Source organism: Maylandia zebra, linkage group LG5, assembly GCF_041146795.1.
Source record: "Maylandia zebra isolate NMK-2024a linkage group LG5, Mzebra_GT3a, whole genome shotgun sequence".
Lineage (NCBI taxonomy): Eukaryota > Metazoa > Chordata > Actinopteri > Cichliformes > Cichlidae > Maylandia > Maylandia zebra.
Window position 1 is genome coordinate 30906464 of NC_135171.1, and position 25043 is coordinate 30931506.

At 39.4% G+C, this 25043-nt stretch overlaps 1 protein-coding gene across 1 annotated transcript; it reads right to left on the reverse strand.

Moving 5' to 3' along the window:
• Positions 1-972: 972 nt before the first annotated feature.
• Positions 973-24592, reverse strand: podxl2 (podocalyxin-like 2). Its single transcript, XM_004547365.3, has 13 exons — positions 24299-24592; positions 17245-17585; positions 16335-16677; positions 15215-15324; positions 14870-15062; positions 12894-13043; positions 12483-12739; positions 12302-12376; positions 8175-8331; positions 6875-6936; positions 5856-6035; positions 4815-4997; positions 973-4645 (listed from the first exon to the last, which is right to left on the reverse strand). Exons 1-13 carry the CDS (start codon positions 24327-24329, stop codon positions 4586-4588), a joined length of 2142 nt encoding a protein of 713 aa, XP_004547422.1. The 5' UTR covers positions 24330-24592; the 3' UTR covers positions 973-4585.
• Between the last annotated feature and the right edge of the window lie 451 nt (positions 24593-25043).

A 25043-nucleotide genomic window follows, 5' to 3' on the forward strand; every position in this document is an offset into this window, starting at 1 on the left:
TTAATAACTTACTGTTGATAACTTTACTTGGACCAAATATGATATCGTTAAGCTTGGTCTATTAATATAGAATAAACTTCTCGAATTCTTCTGTAATAATATTTTGATTGCTGGAGAGTTTTCCTGTATTTATAAAATCTGTTGTGTGTTGTGTGCTGTTATTCTTTGCTGCTTGGATAATTTGATGAATATTATTTGAAAATAATACCCATTAATTTATTTGAAAATTGTTCTATAAAGAGAAAAAACAAAAAACTCAGAACAGCTTATACAGATTCGATTTAAGAATCACTCAGGCCTGAAATATCTTGTTCCTTGTGCCACAAAGCCACATTGGCTGACATTTTCTAACAAATATGGTAGTCTGTGATTTGATCACACACCCTGCTTCTGGATAACTAGATTACCAAATCCGCATCTGAAAATAAACTCCCCAGAATATGATATTTACTCTGATTTAAGTGAAAATTATCAGAAATGCAGATGCAGACACTGTTTTAACCAAAGTATGTATTCATGATTCATTTTTAGACTCTGATCTTAAGTAGCGGCTAGAGGACAGTTAGAGAAGTTTAAATGCCATACCAGGCAAGACCCCAAATACAAGCAGTGTAAAAATGTCACTGAGACAATCTAGTACATAACAGCAGGGTGCAAGATGCTAGCATGCAAGGCATACATGGAACGCCGTCACCAAGTAGCTGGCATAGTATACAGGAACATGTGTAGCGATTATGGCATGCGAGTCAACCACCCAGACTCTAAGTGAACTTTTTCAGGGTCTTTACTGAAATCAACAATAGCTTATAAATCATGTTTTTTTGTTAGTGGTTAGGGTGCTTGTCGGGGTTTATTCATGTAATTTAATGCATCTGCTGAAAAGAGGAAGAATCTAGTTTAAGCTAAGCATTAAATCCAATGAACTGTGATATCATACAGTTACTTACAATTGGGAGGTGACAAACCACAGTATCCCATCTTCTTCAAACTTTATTTGTCACAATTATTACAATGACAACCAAAAATGTGAAACCATATGTTTGTGTAAATGCAAACAAACAGACATAGAAAAAAACTTTTTTAAATTAAAAATAAAATATTTCAAAATAATGAATGAAAAGTAAAAAAAAAAGAAAAGTTTACATATTGATTTAAAATCATATCAACAAACTCTTTATACAAACTAAGGGCTCATTTGTTTTTTGCTACAACTGAACTTGTGCTGGCACTGTTAACTATCCACACGCTTGCCATCAGAACCTAAAAACAAAAACGTATAAAATCAAAAATGTGAAGAAGCAGAATTTGTTAAACGATCACTTCAAGCAACAAAATTTGTCTAAATTAAAGTTTCTCAGCAACGCCAGCTGTATGTTTTGTTATACTGATGCTTACTGCAGGGCTGAAAGCTACATGCTCATCTATATAACAACAAAGAGCCTGCCTGTATTTTGTGCCTTGCCTGATATTAAACAGAATGATAAAGCTCCATTTGGATTTCTTCTGTGTAGTGCACACTTTCGGTAGTCTCCACCCTAGCTATCTTGTGCTTGACAACCACATAATCCACACTGCAGGCAACCATTTAATGTATTCATGATCGTTCTCCATCTCTGCATGTGTCCTCAGCGCTCCATAAATACTGCTTAGCTGACATGGTGCATATTAATCCGTGTGGGTTTGAGTGAAGCCATGTACAGTACTGATGCATCAAGAAAAGTCAGAGTAAGAGATAAAACAGGCAGCATCTTGATGAAAATGAAGATGGGCAACTACAGCAATGAGTCAGTGAGCATGTTTTAGTTCCGCCTGATCTGTGTCATCACAGTGATAGCGAGTCAGTGTTTTATTAATTGGGCCGTGGACTTGTAACCTCTGCTAATTCTAATTTTGATCCTTTATGAATGAATTTGAACTTAAATGTTAGTCATACGTGTATTGAGGTGACTCCTTTAAAGTCAGACAATGGCCATGCTAACTCAATCTTATAAGCCCTGAATAAAGTAAATGGGACAAGTTTGGAGTGATGATAACACTGCAGACGTGTTTTTACTGAGTTGGAACTCAAACTGTTACTCCTGTGTGCCCTGTGTATACTGTAGTCGTTCCATTTGTGACTTAAACGTAACTCTGACTTTAATGTTTAACACCATAATACTGAACACCTGGGGCTCGACTTGGGTCTGGTGACTCGACTTTAACACTGTAACTATCTATATATTTCATGCTTTTGACATCTAAATGTTGCCCATGTGTCATAGCCTCAAGACTTAGCCAGGAGCATACAGCAGCCATTAGAGCACTATTGGGGGAGAAAAACAGCATATAAGGCTAGCAGCACACAAGTACAGCGATCACATGACATGTTTGAGAGTGCAGAGTAAACATCCTCAGCAGTTACAACCATTCCTATAAGCAAAATAGAGATATTTGAATCACTGTATGTAAGACGTTTAACATGATGCAGCATTTCAACGATGATAGTCACTACTTCCAAGAGGAATCAATAAAGTGCCAAAACCTCACTTTCAAAGTTGCTACAGGCTTTACTTTCTCATCAGTAATCCAGAGGAGTAGCTTAGAGGAGTCGCTGCTGTCACTGTAGTCACACCTTATCATCTAATTGTTGATGATTTGATTGGCTGCACTGGTATTGGGACTTTCTTTCTGCTGTCAGTGATGTCCGAATATAGAGTTTAACAGCAAGCACTAACTGTAACCCATAGTGACTTTAAGTCCTAAATAGGACTGTGCGATATGACCAAAATCTCATATCCCGATATAAGAATTCTATCATCCGATAACGATATAAATCACAAAAATGTAACATTTTCTGTAAATTCTGTGAATCTCGGGCAGCTCGACTTGCGGGAAGTGTTTCCAGCTGCGCGTCATGTAGCTGGAGTCGAGTGTTTTAACAGATGCATGAAACAATACATTTTTAGACATAAGTTGTAACGGCTTTCTTTGTGAGTATTTATTAGGCGTGCTGTGTAATAAAAGCCTGTTCTAACATTTGAGTCTAAGGTTTATTTTTTAGCACCTGGCGGCTCTTTTTTACTTCTCATCCGTAAAAATCTGCTCTTTCACTTGGTTCAGTTTATTTTGAAAAGTCTCAACAGGATCTTGAGCTTTATTGTGAAAGGTTTATGTGGAACATAAACAAGAGGACACGCGATGGTGTTACTGTCTTTGTTGCTAACCACAACGCATAAAAACAGGCGCTTGTCTGTCCATAGTGTGGTTATATTAAATATAAGAGAAAGAGAGAACTTTAGGAAATTAATATAGCCACTACAGTGACCATCAAAACAATGAAAAAATATTGCTGTAAACAGTTCATTTTGCGACACCACGAAACAAACGATAGCGTAAAATGAAACGATAGACATTTTTATATCGTCATCCGATATATATCGTTATATCGAACAGCCCTAGTCCTAAATTAATTCACAATATCTCTTAGAAGATTATGAAACATTATTATTATGAAAAATTCTGTGTGAACCTGTTTTAATTGCTTTCATTTTTCTGATTGGTTGGTACTTGCTGGTTTCTGCAAACAGACTTCAAAGCCCCGCCTCCTACAGGAGGTCGGGCCGTGGCTCTGGTTGTGTCAGGACATCGGTGCAGTGCTGACATCAGCAAGGCAAGAGAGTGGAAAAAATCCTTTTGTAAAACTTGCGTTTCAAGCCCGTCAAAGCCTGAGCTTCAGACTATGAGCTCATTATTTCAAACTTCGGCTGTGTTTAATATGGACAGTCTCTACAGATATGACAAACAATAAGGGGAAAAAGTATATGAGGAGTGGCATTTTTCTACTGGTGGTAATTTTGTCAACTTCATACACTGTTGGTTACTTTACCCTGAACTAATATATCATATTTATAAAATCATTACATCTTATATATAAAATACTGACCTGTAACTTACCTAAATATATTCAGTTTTACCACAATTCATAGTAAACCTTTAATATTTCGATTACTTTCACAGTTAGGGAAACAGTGGGCCATTCTGTCTAATGATTTGTGACACAAAACGGTGCCACAGCGTTGACATTCAAACATTAGGGTTGTAAAATGATGCTGTAAGTTATGACTTGTGCAGAGTTTGCTTTTAATCTGTCCCATGCAGCCACTGTACAAAAAGGTAGCAGCGTAAGGCACACTAAACACAGGCATTTCTATGGCGTGATGGCATTATTAACCTATCCAACAGGAGTTTAATCTTTTAATGAAATTTCAGCTTTGTCAATCACACTCTGTTGATTGTTTTAAAAGCTGAGATCTCAGAGAGACTCATGACTCTACGTGAATTCAGTGTCTAATCTCAAACATGACGTCAGTGACTCCTCCTCTACTCCCCCTAGCCTCAGTCTTAGCTCAGCTGACTGGGCAACACTTTATTACCATCAGCGTCTTCCTTTTCTCTCCCTTATTTCTCCTTTCTTTCTTTGTTCTCTCCATCAAAAACATTTGTATTATTTTTCTTCTGCCACCATCTCCCCATCCTCTTTCATTATCTTCTTCCTTCCTCAGGGCTTCCTCTCATAAGCTGTATATAAAAGAATCGTCTTCATCAATCAGAGATGTGTGTCCTGCTCTTCTTCCTCCTCCTCTGTGGCTGCTTGATTGACAAATACCTAAAAAAAAAAAAAAAGATTAGTGTCTTCATGCCGTTGCCAGGCAGAATGTATTTTTGTTTAGTTTAGTTTTCTCAAAAAGGAAGCTTTAGCAGTAACTCATTTACTCATTATTTACTCATCCATCTCTTCATCTTTTTTTTTATCCCTCAATTAGTCTTCCAATCACCTGCCATCGACTGCTCTCCTCCCCACCTCTGTCTCCTCCTCCTCCTCCTCCTGCTCCTCCTCCTGCAAGCCCATTGGTACTTGGCTTCTTTTCCTGCATCTCAGGCTGGCCATCATTAGTCACATCCAGTGTTGGGTTATCATGGCAACCGTTCACCACAAAGTGAAGCTCCTCAGCACGAAACTGTGTGGAAAAGAAGGAGCAAAAGATTTATAAAGAGTAATCCATTTATCCAGTGCGGCAGCTCAGAGACATGAATACCTTCATCTCTCATGAACTCAGCAGCAAAAAATAAAATGAATGAGAGGAAACCAATGAAAAGTCTGGCAAAGTAAGAACACCTCAAAGAAACGTTGATACACCTCAGCCCTAAACACAGGCTAGAGGGATTTAACAAAACCTAAACTAAGATGAATATCATCCCTAACCATGATCCATGTTTCCAACATCATATGTTTGATCTAACTCCTTCATTCTGGTCACAATATATGAAAGCTAACCACATTAATACATTTAAATTAGTACATCGTTATTTTACTGTTAAAACCTATACAATTATGATAATGTTTTCATATTATTAGTAATATTATATTTGGATTTGGACAACCTGCACGCTACATAAAAACCCATCACCAATGGATGGATTATTTACTGAAATCAGCTTTCTGAAAGCACATTTCAATTAATGTCCTTTAAAATGTATTTATTTTATTTTAATTTGGTCTGAACTGTGTTTAAAGAAGTGCTGTGCTATTCGTCTTTAGAGACTGTGTACCAGCGCCCTGCTGAAGGCGCTTCACTCTCTCGTGTGCATGAGAAAAAAGGAAGGTGTTGATTACCGCTGACCGTGTCTGCAGACTTTGTTAATTAAACTTCCAAGACACCATATTACATTAGGTTAAGTTACTTAAGTATAGAGGGTATAATATATATATACTGTAAACACTGACAAACATCTGTGGTCTTAAACACTTGACAGCACAGCTGCACATCAGCACGGGCCACAGTTAGCGCATGGCGATGGTTTGTGTTTGTGCTTACCGCAGTTTTCGTTGCAGGGAGCCGTCTCTGCCAGCAGATGTATATGAATCCAGATGTGATGATTACCATGCAGATGGAGCCGATGATAACCAGAACCACAAACAGCTTGCCGTAGTCACTGCGTGTGTGACTGGGCCGAGACGGGCAGTTGCTGGCAGCACTGTAGTTCTGGACGCCCACCTGAAAAGGTACGCATGCACAACAATCAACCATTAGTTTAAACTCATGTCAAACCCGTTTCACACTGTGACAGCTCACCTTGCTCTTAAGTGGACCAGTGAAAGTTCCCCTTTTTTGTCAGTAAACAGCAGTGTAACTGCACATTTACTCCCTAAGATATCTTAACTCCTTAATGCCTAGTGTGTCATATTTGACACATACAATTTTCTGTGAGTTTTTGAGACTTCTACAAGATCAGTGTGATTTTTTTCCCCCTGAAAAACTTAACTAAAAGGCACAATATATTTTTAAGCAATTTAAACAAAATTCCAGATGTAGCAAATATAATATGGAGCAGAATTATTTCAGATTTCAGGCTTTAGGGGTTTAATATAGGAAAAAGAAGCGCATGTCTCAGTTTTTCCACTTGAAAAAGAAATGCTATAGTATTAAATAAAAGAAATCTGTCAGCATGAATGTTTGGGCTTATATTGTAAGAAATACCAGGCCATTCTCAATCCCGACATATAACATACCGATGATTTATCAAGTCCCGAGGTGGCCCTATGAACCACGCAGGATTGTGGATGGAATACAATAGAACCGGTAACCCACGTACATGTGTAGATTCATTCCAAACGGTTCTCATGTTTCCTGCCGTTTCCGAACGCGTAACAAAGAGACGTGTTGGGTGGCCAAAAGTGTGACATACCGACGATTTGTCACAGAAAGAGGTGCATTTTTTTCCATTTCATTTCACACACGTTCACTGTGTTCTCTTCAGTATCTTAGCAGAAATGTTTGAATCTGATTTGCTGGAGAGTGCTGCAACAAATTTAAAAAGTTTCTAGATGTTGTACCTCAGTCAGACATGTCTTGATCTCTGCCAGCATGCCCAGCATGTCTTTGGTCGGGATCACTCCTGGATAAAAAAACATATCTTGTCAGACACAGTCCTTTGAGCCAACATAGTGCTTGTGTGTGCTTGAATATGTGTGTTACTGAGAAGCTCCTAAACTCTTCTTTGGGTCAGAACTGAATCAAATGCCTCATTTAAAGGATCTCTTTATATCATGTTTCTTTGTCTGATACTGAAGCCTGACATTTGCAACTGTTTGATATTTGTGAAGGCTTTCAGATAACACACCCTGAAAGAGGCTGAAAATTAACTTAATGTGACAGCAGACCATCTATTTTTATCCAAAGAACAAAGAAACTGCTTGAGACCCCTGATCACAACTGAATATTTCAGGGTGCACCGTTGGTTCAGAGTTGAAGTATGAAGACTGGGATAACTTCTGTTGATACATTTTTATTTGTGCTGAATGTTTTTATTGTTTCATGTCTGTCTGCACATTGTTGTCACACAGCTGCCAGCAGCCACTGCAGTCTGGACAAGCTACATGGATGAATATTAATATGCTTGTGCACTCAAATCAGTAACAGGGATCCTCTGTTGGGTTTAATATCTCAGACTAACTACTTTTTTGCTTGAGCATATAAAAAATGACAAGTATGCTCCTGTTCAGATTTGTAATTATGACCCTTGTTGTGAGTTGTAGCCAGAGATCCAACTCTATTCATCACAGATAATCCCCAACCGGAAGTTCAGGTCAGTTTGACAGAGGTTTTGATGTTGTCGTTAGCATGAAGTTGATACCCATGGTCGAATCATCAAAAAAAGGATTTACTTGGCCTGATCCAGCAGTGCTGGAAGCTGTGCACAAACACATAGCCTAAAGGACAACAGGCCAAATAGAAGTCAGGGACGTTTTTGATTTTTGACTCCAGAATCTTTTAATGCACCTCATTCAGTATAAAGCAGTTAAAGCTAACATAATATCTGTCACACATGACATTTTACAGCACAGTGAGTACTTTTATTTTATAATTACATCAGATTTTGTAGTTTTTGTCATATTTTTTTTGTAATTTTAATGTTGTATTTTGTTGACTAGGAAACAAGTCTTTCTTCCCCCTATTGGCTATAAATAGGGATGCTGATGCTGTGTGCTATGTGTTCCAGTTTAACAGTTAAAAACATTTTTGTTTGTACTTATTGTGTTTTACTATTTTCTCTGCATTTTAAGGTACATGTGTACGTGTGTGTGTGTGTCTGTTTGTGTTTGTGTGTGTGGGTAGGTGTGTAGGTGGGTGTACCATGCACAGATGCCACGTTCATCAGCAGCTGGTGTTGCTGGTGTGTAGGCTTGCTGAGGTAGATTACCCATGTTCCCTCAGGGCTACTCATTCTCCGAGCAAACACTCGCTCTATAGTCGTCAACAACCGCACACCCTGGTCTAAACGGAAATCCTCCTGTAACACACAGACACACACACGTACACACACGCACACATACACACACAAAGGTGAGGAAACAGGATAAAAGAAGTTAAACTGCAGTAGCTCAGCTTTGACTCCATCCCTGTTTCTGTGCCAACAACTACTGCATTGGTGGTGAGGGTTTGTGTTGGTGCCATGGACAGATGTTCGTTCACCGACACACACAAATACAAGCAGCCCCCAGCAGTCCGGGTTTTAGAGCTCTACAGCACTCCTCCACCTGATGTTTGCTACTGCAGTGGGAGAGAAAAGTCTGGCTCCTTCTTCAAAGAAGGACACATCACAGCTGCGTGTGCTGGTTCTAGGATGAATAATTGGCTTCAAAATTGTGTTCATATACAGTGGGGCAAAAAAGTATTTAGTCAGCCACCGATTGTGCAAGTTCCCCCTCTTAAAATGATGACAGAGGTCAGTAATTTGCACCAGAGGTACACTTCAACTGTGAGAGACAGAATGTGAAAAAAAAATCCATGAATTCACATGGTAGGATTTGTAAAGAATTTATTCGTAAATTAGGGTGGAAAATAAGTATTTGGTCACCTCAAACAAGGAAAATCTCTGGCTCTCACAGACCTGTAACGTCTTCTGTAAGAAGCTTTTCTGTCCCCCACTCGTTACCTGTATGAATGGCACCTCTTTGAACTCATCATCTGTATAAAAGACACCTGTCCACAGCCTCAAACAGTCAGACTCCAAACGCCGCCATGGCCAAGACCAAAGAGCTTTTGAAGGACACCAGGAAAAGTATTGTAGACCTGCACCAGACTGGGAAGAGTGAATCTACAATAGGCAAGCAGCTTGGTGTGAAAAAATCAACTGTGGGAGCAATCATCAGAAAATGGAAGACATACAAGACCACTGATAATCTCCCTCGATCTGGGGCTCCACGCAAGATCTCATCCCGTGGGGTCAAAATGATCATGAGAACGGTGAGCAAAGATCCCAGAACCACACGGGGGGACCTGGTGAATGACCTGCAGAGAGCTGGGACCAAAGTAACAAAGGTCACCATCAGTAACACACTACAACGGCAGGGAATCAAATCCCGCAGTGCCAGACGTGTTCCGCTGCTGAAGCCAGTGCATGTCCAGGCCCGTCTGAAGTTTGCCAGAGAGCACATGGATGATACAGCAGAGGATTGGGAGAATGTCATGTGGTCAGATGAAACCAAAGTAGAACTTTTTGGTATAAACTCAACTCGTCGTGTTTGGAGGAAGAAGAATACTGAGTTGCATCCCAAGAACACCATACCTACTGTGAAGCATTGGGGTGGAAACATCATGCTATGGGGCTGTTTTTCTGCCAAGGGGACAGGACGACTGATCCGTGTTAAGGACAGAATGAATGGGGCCATGTATCGTGAGATTTTGAGCCAAAACCTCCTTCCATCAGTGAGAACTTTGAAGATGAAAGGAGGCTGGGTCTTCCAACATGACAATGATCCAAAACACACCGCCCGGGCAACAAAGGAGTGGCTCCGTAAGAAGCATTTGAAAGTCCTGGAGTGGCCTAGCCAGTCTCCAGACCTCAACCCCATAGAAAATCTGTGGCGGCAGTTGAAAGTCCGTGTTGCTCGGCGACAGCCCCAAAACATCACTGCTCTCGAGAAGATCTGCATGGAGGAATGGGCCAAAATACCAGCTACTGTGTGTGCAAACCTGGTAAAGACCTATAGTAAACGTTTGACCTCTGTTATTGCCAACAAAGGTTATGTTACAAAGTATTGAGTTATATTTTTGTTATTGACCAAATACTTATTTTCCACCCTGATTTATGAATAAATTCTTTACAAATCCTACCATGTGGATTCATGGATTTTTTTTTTTCTTCACATTCTGTCTCTCACAGTTGAAGTGTACCTCTGGTGCAAATTACTGACCTCTGTCATCATTTTAGGTGGGGGAACTTGCACAATCGGTGGCTGACTAAATACTTTTTTGCCCCACTGTATCTGACCTGTTTGGACTGGTTCAGACCAAACAGACCACCTGAGAATGAGTGTCTCGGTCTGCTTGCAAACAGATTTTAGTGGTTTATTGTCGTGTAAAAGCAAAACTGTGTGCCCAAACCACAGCTGGTCACAGCTATCTCCAAGATCAACTGCACTGAATTTTCTTAAACTAATTTGCTGAAACGGAATCAGACTGCTGAAAAAATTGGTATTATATGTACTTATAATAGTAAGAACTGAAAGAATTACAAGTAAATATTCTGATATTAAATATTACTATTAGACATAGTGTTATCATTACTAACCAGACGTTAGACTAATAGACAAATAGACAACAGACATTTTCTAAGTAGCAGTCCATGCACTCAGCAGTGCAGATGGGGTTAAACGTATTCCTGAATGTTTAAAAAATGTCATGAAATAAAGTTTATACTTATCGTGTGCACAGGATTCAGATCCATCTCTAACCACTACAGATGTACAAAGTCGCCATGTAACGAAGTGAATTTAGCCAGCTAAACTTTAATTTCACCTTCATACAATTGCATAACTGCAGATCAGTTCCAAACACTGTAGGGATGTTTCTGTGTCTGTAGTTTTTCAGAAACTGTAACAGATTGATAAACATCACTGACGTGGCAGTTAACCCCTAAAAATGACCCCTGACTGAACAAAGGGGCATTAGAGGAACCGCTTCAGGTGCAGTTCCTCTAATGGCCACATGAGGCTGGCTCCAAAAAGAGAACTGAGTCACAAAACTGCATCTGTCAATTAGGGGTGCAACGTATTGATATTGAACCGTTCGATACAGTGCTTTCGGTTCGGTATGCATATCTATCAAACAAAATTTTTAATTTATTTTATCAACTTTCCTTCTGACAATGCTGTCTGTGTTGAGAGCTCAGTGAATCTGCGTTCGACTACTCCGCCTAGACTGCACTGTCAAGCGCAGATCCACTGAGCGCAGCACAAGCTAGCAAGACAGAAGCTAAGCTCGTTGCAACATGGCAAATTGAACCTCCCCCACCCTCATTCAGATCTGGCCTTTGGAACTATTTTGGTCTTCATGTGACGTATGACCCTGAAGGTAAGCGCGTCATGGACAAAAGTAAAACAGTATGTCGGATGTGCCACGTAATGCTCAATTACATGGGTGGGAACTACTGCGTTAGCGCAGTTTGCTCGTTAACGTGTTGACGCCGTCCAGCCCCACGCACGGTGATCCGCGGTAGCTCGTTAACGGAGATTTGCCGTGTTGTGGCGTTAACGTCATTTCAGATTAAGGCTGACAGCACTAGTGCGAACACAATGAATATGACTGCGCATTTACGCTCACATCATTGTAGTGCAAAGTGGAAGCAGACAAAAACAACAAGCACGCATGCTACAAACTTTACCCGAGTCATTTAGACAGCCGTTAGCACAGGATTCTCCTTATGGGGACCTGATATGTTTATATGCTGCTGAGAATATAGCCCAGAAGAAGCGTATAGTAAAGCTTTTATTTTGGAAAGAGCCATTTCTCTGTAATAAACTCTCCTTTCCAAAGATGAGTGATTTCTCGATCAGATAGATTTATTTTTTTTATTATTTTCTTTTTTCAGCAACATTAAATTTAAAAACTGTACTTTTGAGTTAAAATATATATTTATAATTTTAATAAATGACAAATTAAAAAGGCATGAACATTTTTTGTATCAATAAAATATCGAACCGTGACACCAAAGTATCGAACCGAACCGTGAATTTTGTGTATGTTGCACCCCTACTGTCAATCATTTTGTGGTGTTGGTGTTTTGTAAAGCATTTTAAATGGAATTTTGAAATAAACAGTAAAGTCTTCTGTGAGATCCAGATGGTCCAAAGAGTCTGTGCTCCACATTTTGCAATTTAAATTCTAGGGTTTTATTAGCCCAATCCTCTTTCATCCAAATTTGGTTACTTCTGATTCCAAAAGGCGATCATGGCATCGTCAGGTCGAGGTGTACTCACGCAGTTGATGTTTTGTGTCATGTTGAGGACGACATAGCCTCGTCCAGTCAGCTCACTCCAGTCAACACAAACTACCTGAAAGATTTGGATTTAAAGTAAAATAGCATTATAAATGCCAGAATTTTATGATCGGAAAAAATAACTTATATTTGTCGTTTGTTCCCACTGTCTGCAAGTTTACCTGGTGTGTCACCTCTACTCCTTTGAGATCGCTGTCTGGTAGTAGGACCTCTGCGACCCCACCACCCCTGACCTCTGACCTGTGAGACTCCAGAGGAGTGGTCTTTTCCAGCCAATTCCAGGATGGGTCGGTGAACCCAATAGTGGGGGAAGGATCAGTAGTGAGTGGGATGATGTGTCTGATTCTTGTTTCTTCACGCTCCATCTTTTTCCATCTTTCCTCCTTCCCCTCGTCACTTCTGTCTTTTGGTCTAAATTCTTGGGTACAGAGGAGGCAATTTGCCTGCTTTAGTCAGGCTTGCTATGATCATAACACTGAAGAACTGACAGACCTGCTGTGCTATCACTGAACAAATCCTTCTAAGGGGAGGGGCTTAGAGAAGCTTTAAACTGGTTATTACTGGACACTCACCTTTCTCCACACTAGGCTGCAGAGGCTCTCTGCTGGGAGCCAAGCCAACCTCTGGTACAGTGGGATTGTGGGTAAATACACCTATGTGTACGAGGCCTATCTCCTCCTCTTCCTCTTCCTCTCTCTCAGCCTCTTCATCCTCTGTCTCACCTGCAGAAACAAAACCAAGGCAGCAGAGATAAAAAACACAGAAGCTTCTCTGTGGTTTACACTCAAGCATTTTAACACCTTTTCAATCCTCTAAATGTGCAATTTGGGTTTGTGTTGCTGGCAAATTCACCAGATCTTCTAGAACAAGCTGCATCTTTTAGTCATTACAGTTAACAACAAATAAAAATGACAGACATCCTAAATTAAATGACACCAGAGCAAACCTGCTGAGTGCTGGATACAAGGAATGGTTTGATTTTGTGAAATACGTGTATCTTCTTAGCCTTAAGAGAATTGATATCATTTTAATGCCAGTCAGCAGATGGTTACCTCACTTCAACATAAGGCTAAACATCTGTCCTGGCTCCATCTTAAAGCAATAACATCTGTTGATCAGAATACTTCTTATGTAGTCCACACAAACATCTGACCTGAGAAGATTATAGTTTGTATGCATTTTATATTTTTATAAAACAGAGGATTTGACCGTTTATCAAACATTGATGCATTTAAACACAATGTAACAGATGCAGTGTCTATACCCCTACTAACCAAAGTTAACTTGCCAACTTTGTCCCTGGTTAGGCTTTTAAGACACAATGTTTCAATACAAATATAAGATCAGACAGAAAACATCACTAATAACAATAATAATATCATCCCTTTGCGTTAAATCTTTTTTGTTTTTATTTCTTGTGGCAGTTTTCTAACTATTGGTAGTTTACAATCTTCTCCGCTAACAGCTTATCTTGTGCTTACACCTTTTCTGCTGAATGACTGACTGAATGCTGCACAAGGTCATTCACACATTTAAATGCCAACTTTAAAAAGGAAAAATGAATTAAATTGGCAAGAAATCATGTTTTGCATGGTCAGATTTTTAAAAGGTTCTAAGTTGACCTTCAACATGCAACAAGAAGAAATGGGAGTGAGACAAAGCATTTTTTGAGCATGCAATTTATTGAAAACAAGGCTTAAACTTTGATTTTTGTTTTGGGGGGTTTGGGGGGGTTTTTTTTTTGGAGGTGTGGTCCTAAATCAGCTGTAAAACAGCCCATTTCAGTTTAAGCGTTGTTTTCAATAAATTTCATGCTCAAAAATGTTTTGGCTCACTCCCATTTCTTCTTGTTGCATGTTGAAGCTCTACCTGAAACCTTGTTAAGACCCAACAATGCAAAGTATGATTTTTTGCCATTTTCCAAGTGGTCTTAAAATTTTGATCAGGACTGTATATCTCAGGAAAGGGTTTAAAACGTATTTGTAATTCTTGGCGACTCCACTGAACCACTGGAAAAACAGAGAAAGCTTCCCAGGATTGACTGGCCTACAAATATAACTCCAATAGTGCATCAACAACTTATCCTCAAAAGAACCCAAAGCAACATCTAAAGAACCGCAGGCCTCACCTGCCTCAAAGTTCATGATTCAAAAATAAGAAGGAGACTGGGCAAAAATGGCATCCATGGGACGGTTCCAAGGTAAAAAACACTGCTGACCACATCACATTTACCCCCAAAACATACTGATAATACCCAAGAGAAACTATTCTAATAACAGATACAGAAAATCTGTATCTGTTATTAATTAATGTTACGCCTCAATAAACATACAGAGAGAAAAGAATAAAAAACAGCGTCACTATCAAAAAATTTCAGGCGATAGCTGGATTTCCTGAAATGTCCGATGTAGCACAAACATTTTATCCCACGTAAACAGGAAATACAAAGCACAAGGGTACATAAATAAAAGAACATTACAGAAACAAACGTTGATATCTCACAGGGGAACAGGGAACAACATAAAACAAGGAAACTGCTTTAGTGTACCTTTTGTATAACTTCCCAGCAGCCCAAAGTCTGTGCCAGTGTCGGTCTCTGGGGAGGCTGTTCCTACAGCATCTCCAGCAGCACTTGATGTGCTAGTAGTGGTAGTGATGGAGGAGCGAAGGCCTCCATATCCGCTAGAAAGGAAATCTTCTTCCCGCTCTGCTTCCCACAGCTCTTTATCTAAAGGACCCACCTGTATAGCAAATATCACATTAGTCCTTGTTTTGTTGCTTTTCCTGAATCTGTAAGTTCAGTTAAATGATTAAGTTTATGGTAACCACCCAGCTTAATAACCAGTCTGAGTTACATTCACACAGATAAATAGGTTAATTTCTCTATCCTCACCTTTAGAACGGGGGATGCGCGATGCTCCTCTGGCCCAGAATCAGGTCCCTCTGCTGGGATGGAGATGCTGGACTGCTCGGAGGAGGAGGGGTTGAAAGATGGACTGTAGCCTGTGTGACACATTGAGACATGTCACAAACATATGTTGTTTCTTTGAGTCCACTGTCTGTAGTGCTGAGGATTTGGCAGCTTATCAAAGACACAAAGTCACAGGAGATACGGAACCAGTTAAAGGAACAAAATTAATTACGCCGGTTGTTAAATGTTTATATATATATATATATAAAAAACACCCAGCACGCCCCTGTGGGCGGTTTATCCTTCAAGCTCGGGTCCTCTACCAGAGGCCTGAGAGCTTGAGGGTCCTGCGCAGTATCTTAGCTGTTCCCAGGACTGCGCTCTTCTGGACAGAGATCTCCGATGTTGTTCCCGGGATCTGCTGGAGCCACTCGCCTAGCTTGGGAGTCACCGCACCTAGTGCTCCGATTACCTCTCACAGATAGAGATTGACGAGGTACAACACAATATATATATATATATATATATATATATATATATATATATATATATATATATATATATATATATATATATATATATATAAGAACTGTGCAAATTTGACTTTGAATATGAGGAAGAAATTATTAGTCCTCAAATCCTTTGTGAAATACCTGAAGTAAACCTGAAAAAAAAATCTCTTTCAGACCCAGAAAATATGCCCATCTTTTACATACAGGCTATGCCTTTATCTCTTCTTCTCCAGCAGTTGGTTGTATCTTCAGGTGCTTTCCCACATTTCTATATACCCAGACTGAATTTTTACCCTTGGCAAAAATCAATATTTAAGAACCAGTATCATAACTCGCTTCCCACAACAGCTTGAGATGCAGACATAATGTTTGCCCACCAAAGTGGAGCAGCACAGTCTGTAAAAATGTTGATTTAAAATTGTTTTTTCCCAGGCAAACATTTGGTCCCAGACATCTGTGGAATAACAATAAAGTCTCTGAAGATGCAACTTCCTGCTGAATGACAGCGGGCTTTGGTAGAGAACTAAATCCCAAACACAAAGAAGCTGCATGAGGATGTGTTTTTAATAAGGGAAACGATTTTTACTAACCAATCAGAGCATCGAGATCTGGTGTTGTGTGGTTGACCTCAAAGGCATCCAAAACATGTTGATCGTCTCTCGCTCTTCCCTTCTCGTCTTCCTTTTTCCCCTTGCTCTCGTTTTCCTCCCCTGCCTCTTTCTCCCACTCGTCTTCTCCTCCTCTTCTCTCTCGGTCCTCTGGGCCCTCTTCTCCTCTGTCTCTGTCCTCCATATCTGTTCCATAGAACCCAGAAGCTTCCTGGGAAGAATCGCCAGCTCCTGGCCCGCTGAGAAGCTCCGCCTCTGGGTCAGCGAAGTCTGGATTTACAGTGTAGCTTTCTGCATCTTGTGGAACTGCCAGATGAACCATACGCTGAAAGCAGACAAATATTTGGTCAGATATACAGACACGCTGAGAGAAACTAATAAATGATCAGCTGCAGAATAACCACATGAGCAGATGAAATTAGACAAACTAGGCAGAAATATTTCTTAAATGAAAGCAAGGATACAACATTGTTTCAGAGCTTTTCAAAACTATTTATCCTTTCAGCCTCTCTTCCTTGATTCCAAAAAAATCCGGTTTAATAATGATGATAAACTGGCATTAAACAAAAAAATAAATAAATAAAAAAGCTGGGCTCAGAATGATCAAAGGAATGACTCATCATTATTTCATGTTGTTATTTACACGATTTCTGCTCCTACAGAGTGTAATTTAAAGGGCAGCAGCGGTGCCTCCATGTTTTTCATGTTGTAACTATTTGTGCAAGACTTAAAAAACATACTGCAAGTAATGAAAAGATGAGATTTTTTTCACATAAGCAAAGACAAAACGGCCAAACTAAATTGCGTGGCTATTTTCCAGTTCGGCTCTCCGTAATTCATCTAAAGGATTTCAGTTAATCTGTTACAAAACACAAAAGCAACGTGCCCTCACCTCCATCTCATCTTCCACATCCAGGTTGTCATCCACAGCTGCATGAGCTCTTGCCACCTGACTCGCAGATGGTGGTGCGCTCAACTGAGATGAGTTAGCTGACTCCATCTTGGTCTGTGAGCGTGACGTTTCATGTATCTCTGGCCAACCCATGTCATGAACCAAATGAGGCTGGGCTCGCACTAACTCCTGGACCAAATGACGTTTGGTTCTCACTAACTCCAGGATGAAACTTGACTTGGCTGGACTTTCATCCCTGAAGAGATGAGCTGCCGGAGCATTGAGGGGAATTACACGGTGGGAAGAACCCAGCCTGAAGGCATCACAGCTGGCCAGAAGAGCTACAGGGAAGAAAGCAAAAAAACACTAGAGCTGATACTAGAATGTACCACTGCAGTTAATCACACTGGAGCGGTAGCATAGCCTGAAACTAACTGCCACTGATTAATAGTATACTGAGAAAATGTGTAAAGAAAACAGAATTTAAGGAAACAAATCAAACATAATCTCTACAAAGGGTGGAAAATGGAAATATGTGAATTAAAGCTTTCCTGATAGACACACACACACAAAGTGTGATTTTCACATGTTTGAAGTTCACATTTCTGGCTCAGATGGAATAAAACTTGTTATGAAGGTTTTGCTGCAATTACAGCTTGTCAGCTGTCGATCCTCTGCTCTGAACATCTGGACATCATCTGCTCTTATACGCTGAATTTAAAAAAACTTACAGTGGCTCACAATGAAAAAATAAAGTAAAAACTATAAAAAAACAATTAGAATTAAATGAACTGACAGATGAAATCCGTTTAACTAATTCCCGATGCAGAATTGCAGCACTCCTTGTTTTGTTACTCAGCACACTTTGAAGAACAGCAGTCCAGGGGCAGAGCAGAGATAGGAGCACTCTATAGACTCTATTGCACATTAAAGAGATTTAATTTACTGTTAAATACAGAACTCTCAAATCAAAGAAGTGTTATATTCACTGCTGAGCTTGGAACATCAGTGACAGCTCTTTCATTTTGTATTTAAATTTCTCTCAGTATCTTATCGGACTCCCATGACATCTTACTGCACTAATTCCTTCATTTGCTAATTGATTCACTATTCATTTGAGTGTTCACTAATTAGGGCTTAATTACAGTTTATCACTACCTGCATAATAGAATACTGTACTGTTTATAAATGGTATATAAGCTGTCATGAATGGCTTTGGTAAAGCAGTCAGAAAAAAGGCAATTTGACAGATTGTCCTGTTTACAGTCAGCATGACTATAGAAAATCTTCAGAGGAGAACAAAAAGCATCAACAGTTGTGTTTTCTAACTGTAACCGAGTAGTTCTGATGCCTAAACTGTGCAAGGTAGCTTTCAGTGATGGAAAACAATTTTAAAAAACAACTGAAATGGAAAGAGAATGTGTACATGAACACAGATCAGTACATGAGACCAATCGGATGAACATTGATGTCGAGCAACAAGAGCCATTGTTGTAACTATTTCACATTACTGAACCAGTTAATAAGAACACATTTTAGCTGTTTAGTTTGTGTGTATTTTTATTACAATACTGTCTTGGTTTCTTGTTTTTAATTCACAGTTAGTCATCTGTAGCTGGCTATTAGTAAGTAATTATAGATAAACTCAAGCTTATAGCTGCAACTGCTAATAAGGAGCTCATAAATTAATTTTAGAATGAAGGCACAGCAGTCTCCCAAATGTGTTACACACCCCTATTGTGCCTTTTCATCATTTAGGGTTGCTAGTATCACCTGCTCATCCGTTTGTTGTTTAATTGCTAACTTCTCCAGCTGTCTTTTTTTAATATAAATTGACCAATTCCTGCATCCATCACTTATGCATCCATCACTAATCCCTAATGGAGGGGGAGCACTCACTGTAACCACCCATATGTAGCCGTCTGAGACCACAGATGGCTGTCTGACCTCAAAGGCTAAGTGAGCAGATTACAATATCATAGACAACATATCTCAAACATGTCTGCAGCATGCTAAGCTCTCTAGCCCAACACCACAACCCCACAGTCCCCCACAGATGGGAGGAGGGAGAGATGAGGGATTCATCACCTAGAGGAGAACAGCCCTGTTTCTGTCGCTTTAATTCCTTATTATTAAAGCAATCCAAGTGACTGAAGAAGTCACTTGGGTGAGTGACAAAACGTAGCGTTCTCCTACTGAAAACGTTATGTCCAGATGAACAAATTCAACCTTTTGGGATTTTTCCTTTGTACTTTCCAAATTCCCAAGTCAACACTGTGGTGAATCCATAAGCATCCATACAGGAAACAGTCCTTATTTTATCCTGAGATAATGTGAGTTGCAGTTTATTTAGTTAAAATTAACGCTCTCCAGGAAAACCTAAGACAATCAGCAGAAAAACAACATATATAAAACTGATACTCCCTGATTCATCGCTGATCAATTAATATTTGGCCATAAAGATATAAAACAGTGCTTCGTGAGTTTAAATTTTGCTATGTTGGTACTGATGCAGCGTTCTTTTCAGTCTTACTGAACAGATGCTGCATTATTATGCCACATACCCAAGAGGAATATACATCGTACAAGTGAGCTAATGCAGCAGAAGTGAAAACCTCAGGCCAGAATGACTGAAGCCTCAAACACTGTCAGTATCAGAGTACGTTCTTTCTACTAAACTCTCCTCTAACAACAACAAAGACTTAATGCTGAAATCATAAACTGTGTATAAGTATGGGTACCATGGTATATCCCCAGGTGGCTACATACAGATCATATAAAAACATGGACGTAATCACCTTGAATTCATCTACTAGGCACAAGCTGAATGCTTTGGTTTTTTGTAACTACACGTTGTGACTGAGAGGACTGAGGGATCACACGCCACGCTTTATTGTCCTTTAATAGTCTAATTGGGACTTCACAAAATGGACATTAATTGGCATTTGAAGTTTAAAGGTATCTTTGGTTTTCAAAAAAAGCACAATTTTACATATTTATACCACTCAAAGCTATCAAAGGCCGCTTTTGATGTAAGGAACCATTATTTATAAATGAACACACTTGATCAAGAGCAGTGTTCCAATCCAGTCTTTAAGTCTGACATCACTAGCCGTGTCTGGGCTCAAACTCCGCTGCAAGTCCATAAATCAAGGCATCACTGAGAGTTGAAAAACTGTCTAAAGTCTTTCATCTGTAATAAAATGATCAGTGTTCTGCTCTACCAGGTGTAGCAACTGAGATTAACATCCAGGCATCCATGAAAATGGAATTTATGACATTTAACGGAGTTAGAAGTTAGCAGGGAGTTAGCTCGCTAGCTTCTATCTAAATACAATATAGCATGTCCTGACTGAGGGATTTTGGAAACAAATTCAAACGTACAGCTCTGCTATCACTTCCAACATAAATGAAGACAGAAAACTAAACAGCAGTGACGTTTGTATGGTTACTGAAGTTTGGCTAGCTGGTATATAACGATGTGCTACGTGACCGCTAGCGACACAGCTACGTGAGCATAATATAAACACGCTAACTTTTTTCCACTCGATAAAAGTTAACGGGAGGATTCTCGTTGGTCAGGAACAAATGTAATAGCATGGCAGGATGCTGTAAACGGACCAAACTTCAGCCAGGAGAACAACTGAGATAATCCATCCATAATACGAGGTTAGTCATTAATACACTGCTGCATGGGCTGGGCTGTATTTACATCTTAAGGTTTTAAAAACTAAACTTTAAAATTATTAGGGGTAATAAAAGCCGAGTGAGGTCAACAGTGATCACTGACTGTTTTTAGGAGCTTTTTGAGATTAAATAGAAGAAAATACAAAACATTAAACATGTTAACAACACAAAAGCCATATTAAACGCAGACTACTTTAGGCCCGGAAGCAGGATTCGTCACGTCATCACTTAAAGACCGAATAGATTTCTATGCAATCTGATGTGTTTTTACAATCAAATGCTAAACCACCAAGTAGAATTAAGGACCTTCAGCACCACCTTCACATTTCCAACCCTGAAACACAAACATTTGATCTGGCCTGTTTTCAAAGTAGCTGTTTGCATGTCGAGAAGCTAAGAGCAAGCTCTAAAGCACCAACTCTTTTCTTTCTAAAAGAATGCTCTGACATCAAGGGCTCCTTGCTCATGAATTATAATGAGCTAAGAGATCAATATTTGATCAGTATTTGGTCTTAGGCCTCAGCTTTTGTTTGCAAGTTTTTCGCTTCACACTGGTACTGCATTAGTAATCCATCTACCCAAAGGTATATACAAAGAGTTCAGTCACTGCTCCATCTATTTATCTGAATCCAAGTCACAAGGGTAGCAGACTAAGGAGAGATGTTTAGACGTCACTGTCTCCAGACACTTCCTCATCTCATCTGGAGGCTGAGAGATGTAATCTTTCTAATGTACCCTGGGTCTTCAGAGGCTCCTACCAGCAGGACATGCCGGAAAAACATCCATCTGACCAGGCAGCATCCTGGTCAGATCCCTGCACCACTTCAGTTGGCTCCTTAAAATGTGGAGCAGTACTCCAATCAGTTCATCCCAAATTACATGCAACACGATCAACTTAAATATTTAGACCACAATTAAAGAAATAGAGCAGTGTTATATGTCTAATTAAAGAATAATAAGAAAAAAATATATAGATTATATTACATGTGATCTCATGCATGTAATATTGATGTGAGAAATTACCAACCATCATTCTTGATTAATGTAGCAAACCTAAAGCTAAGAAACCATCCAGGTATTGCTGTGTGTAGTATGTATATCATGATCGCATGTAGCTTGCATGGTACAATATGACAAATAGATAGGATGTGCAATTATTTGTTTAAATCACTCTAGTGTAATAAGAAATGTTGAGAACTGCATTTGTCTTAACAGCTGCATTGTGAGGATAAGATAGCTGTGAGAGCAAAAATAAAAGTTTCTGATGACTCATCCTGTGAATAAATATATGTCCTGTAACTATGCCCACTGTGATTTGAAGACAACAACTGGGCAGGACTTTGTTATCGTGTGAGTTAAAATGCTGTAGCTGCAGAGTGATGGGATGGCTGTGAGCTGGCAAAAACTGTACTAAAGAAGAATTTACAGCTGTGGCCTAATTTATTTTATACAGGCCGGATCTTGATGCAGTGAACACCAGGTCAAACTAACGTTATGTTCATGCCTATTTAGTTTTTATAATATCAACGTTAGCAATAAACTGAAATTCATTTTCAATTACATGATTGTTTATGTGAGTAAATTTGAACAGTTTTTTACATTTTGGAGAATATAGCCAACTGAGATGCTAATGTACCACATTAATTGTAATAACACAATTCATCAAAGCTTAGCATGCTAGTAAGATATATAACTAAAATTCATTTTTCTAATAATAAAAGAAAAATGCTGTGCTCCATGCCAAAATTTTAGGAACTAATTGTTTTACACTATGGTACTAGGCCTTTAGGTTTCTGGGTTGTTGTTTTTGTTTTTAGCTTTATCTATATTGCCATCTCGGAAGCTAATTCTTAGAGTTATCATTCTATGATACACAAAATCTTTATCTATGTTCCCTTCTTCTCACCATGGATCTAACATGACTGGTTTAATAGCATTTAAGCACCTATAACACCCTATGAAAGCATCTTGTCGTTTTCATTTTAACAGTTTTTAATGAGATCTCATTTAAATCTACAAAAATGTAATTGTACATGCCTAGCAACTACCTAGGACTGACCATAAATCATATCTACTAATATCTAACTTTTGTTTGTGTGATTAAGTATTTTGCCAACAATACAAACAGGCCAAGCAGTACTATAGCTCTGGGAATATGTCACTATGAAAACATTAACTTACTATAAGTCAGTTTTCTTAAGATGCATACTATCTTTAACTAATTAGTGTAATTTGATTCAAAATTTGAATAGAGGTTTAGTATTTCACTCCATTAATCCATATTTATGGATGTTTGAACAGATATAGGCAAATTTTTTCATATTTACTTTTGTTGTTACGCTTTTTTAAAACTGCTGGATGCCATCAGTTTAAGTTGACATGGCAGATAAAATCTAATAGTGGACATTTTTACTCTACAGTCTACATAATGTCCCGGGGAACTGGCCTTAAGCCATCAACCTCCGTGCTTTAAGCTTTAGATCAGCTTATAAGACCTGTGCCCACCCCACAAATCTTTCCAACCCCATAAAGAATTCTTTCTTATTTAACAAACTGCCATATAATACCTGTAGTTTTTTAAGCACGGACACAAAGATGAACCTCCACATTTCACAAAAAAAAGCTGCAATGTGTCTTCTGACAAAAATGAATCCAACAAAAGCAAAAATATTGGAAATTCAAACATGGGCAGGTTTTCTCCTGCAGCTGCCACCACAAAATAACAATTCGGGTTTTTATCGTGACTCTAAATTCACATTTATTCTGTTTCTAAATTGAATTTGATCAAAGTCAATTTTTTGTCAAATGACAAATATGATCATGTTAATAACTGAATCAAACATATCTAGGAGATTTTGGTCTGGTGCTGCTGGTTCTGCCTTCTGTGTGTGTGTGTGTGTGTGTGTGTGTGTGTGTGTGTGTGTGTGTGTGTGTGTGTGTGTGTGTGTGTGTCAAACACTGCAGTGTGTGTCCACTGATTTAAGTGCACTGCGCGCCTCCTACACACTGCCAGCCTGCATCCACTTCGCAGGATTTAACCTGAGCGATACATTAAAGGAGATCTCGCCCAGGCTGCTGGTTACACCCTTATTTCATTTATTATAATTATTATTATTATTATTATTATTATTATTATTATTATTATTATTTCCTGCAGCACTAAATAAAAAACGCACATTTGGCGCTCAGTAGTGAGTTTCGTCTTCGTCTGTGATGTTTTCAAAGTCTCCCAAGAATTCTGTCAGCCTCATATTTTCATTGAGGGTGTTTGTTGTAGGATATCCATCGTTCTCAAAATGCTGTCGCGGTCCGTGATTATAGCTGCATGAAATAAAAAGATCAGACATTATTAAAGAATGAGACTCACCGGTCAGGGTGATGTGGAGCAGGCCCGGCATGTCTGCTGCAGTGCTCCCCTCCTCCGCTTTGAAAGCACAGATCGCTCTGATACAAGCAGCGGCTGCGCTCTGGATGCGGATGGAGGCTGTCAGAAACACGCCGCGTTCATGGCCGCCTCGTGTCCTGTCTGTGTGCGGCTCACCAGCTGACCGTCTGCGGATCCGTGCAGACAGAACGACAGACAGGCAGATTCTGTGTGTGTCTGTATGATCGCGCTGCGGTCAGTCTAACATCTGATCCGCTGCACCAACGACGTTGAGATTATCCGTCTGGCTGTTTAACTGCTGTTCGAACTTCTGACCGCTAGATGCCGCTACAGCAGACGGAGTGGGTTCTGGTTCAGTGCTGCATTCAGGTGCTGCTCAGAAAGTTATTGCAGCTTATTGCGCGTCAAGTTCAGTTTTTAAAGTACTAAAAGAAAACGAAGTTGTGAAAATAGCAGCGTTTTATGCAACAAAGGCTTTCTTGTACAGTTACCCGTTTCTGTGCCTGTGTCTTTATGAATCATGTTTGTATATACAGTTAGGTCCATAAATATTTCAACATATAAATATTTGTTCTGTACAGAGGTGGGTCGAGTATCCAAAAATTGTAGTCAAGTAAGAGTAGTGTAACGTGAGGGTTCACTAGATGGTTGGGAATCTCTCTGAATAATTAGGAACAGCAAGACGGAGACGGATAACTTTTTAGCAGCCTCTTTACTTTTTGCACCG

Coding starts and splice junctions, on each gene's coding strand:
- podxl2 (XM_004547365.3), bottom strand. CDS start 24,329: ATGCCGGGCCTGCTCCACATCACCCTGACCG. Junction 17,586..24,298: donor GCTCCACATCACCCTGACCG/GTGAGTCTCATT, acceptor TCTTCCCTGTAG/CTCTTCTGGCCAGCTGTGAT. Junction 4,998..5,855: donor TCCCTGCAACGAAAACTGCG/GTAAGCACAAAC, acceptor TTTTCCACACAG/TTTCGTGCTGAGGAGCTTCA.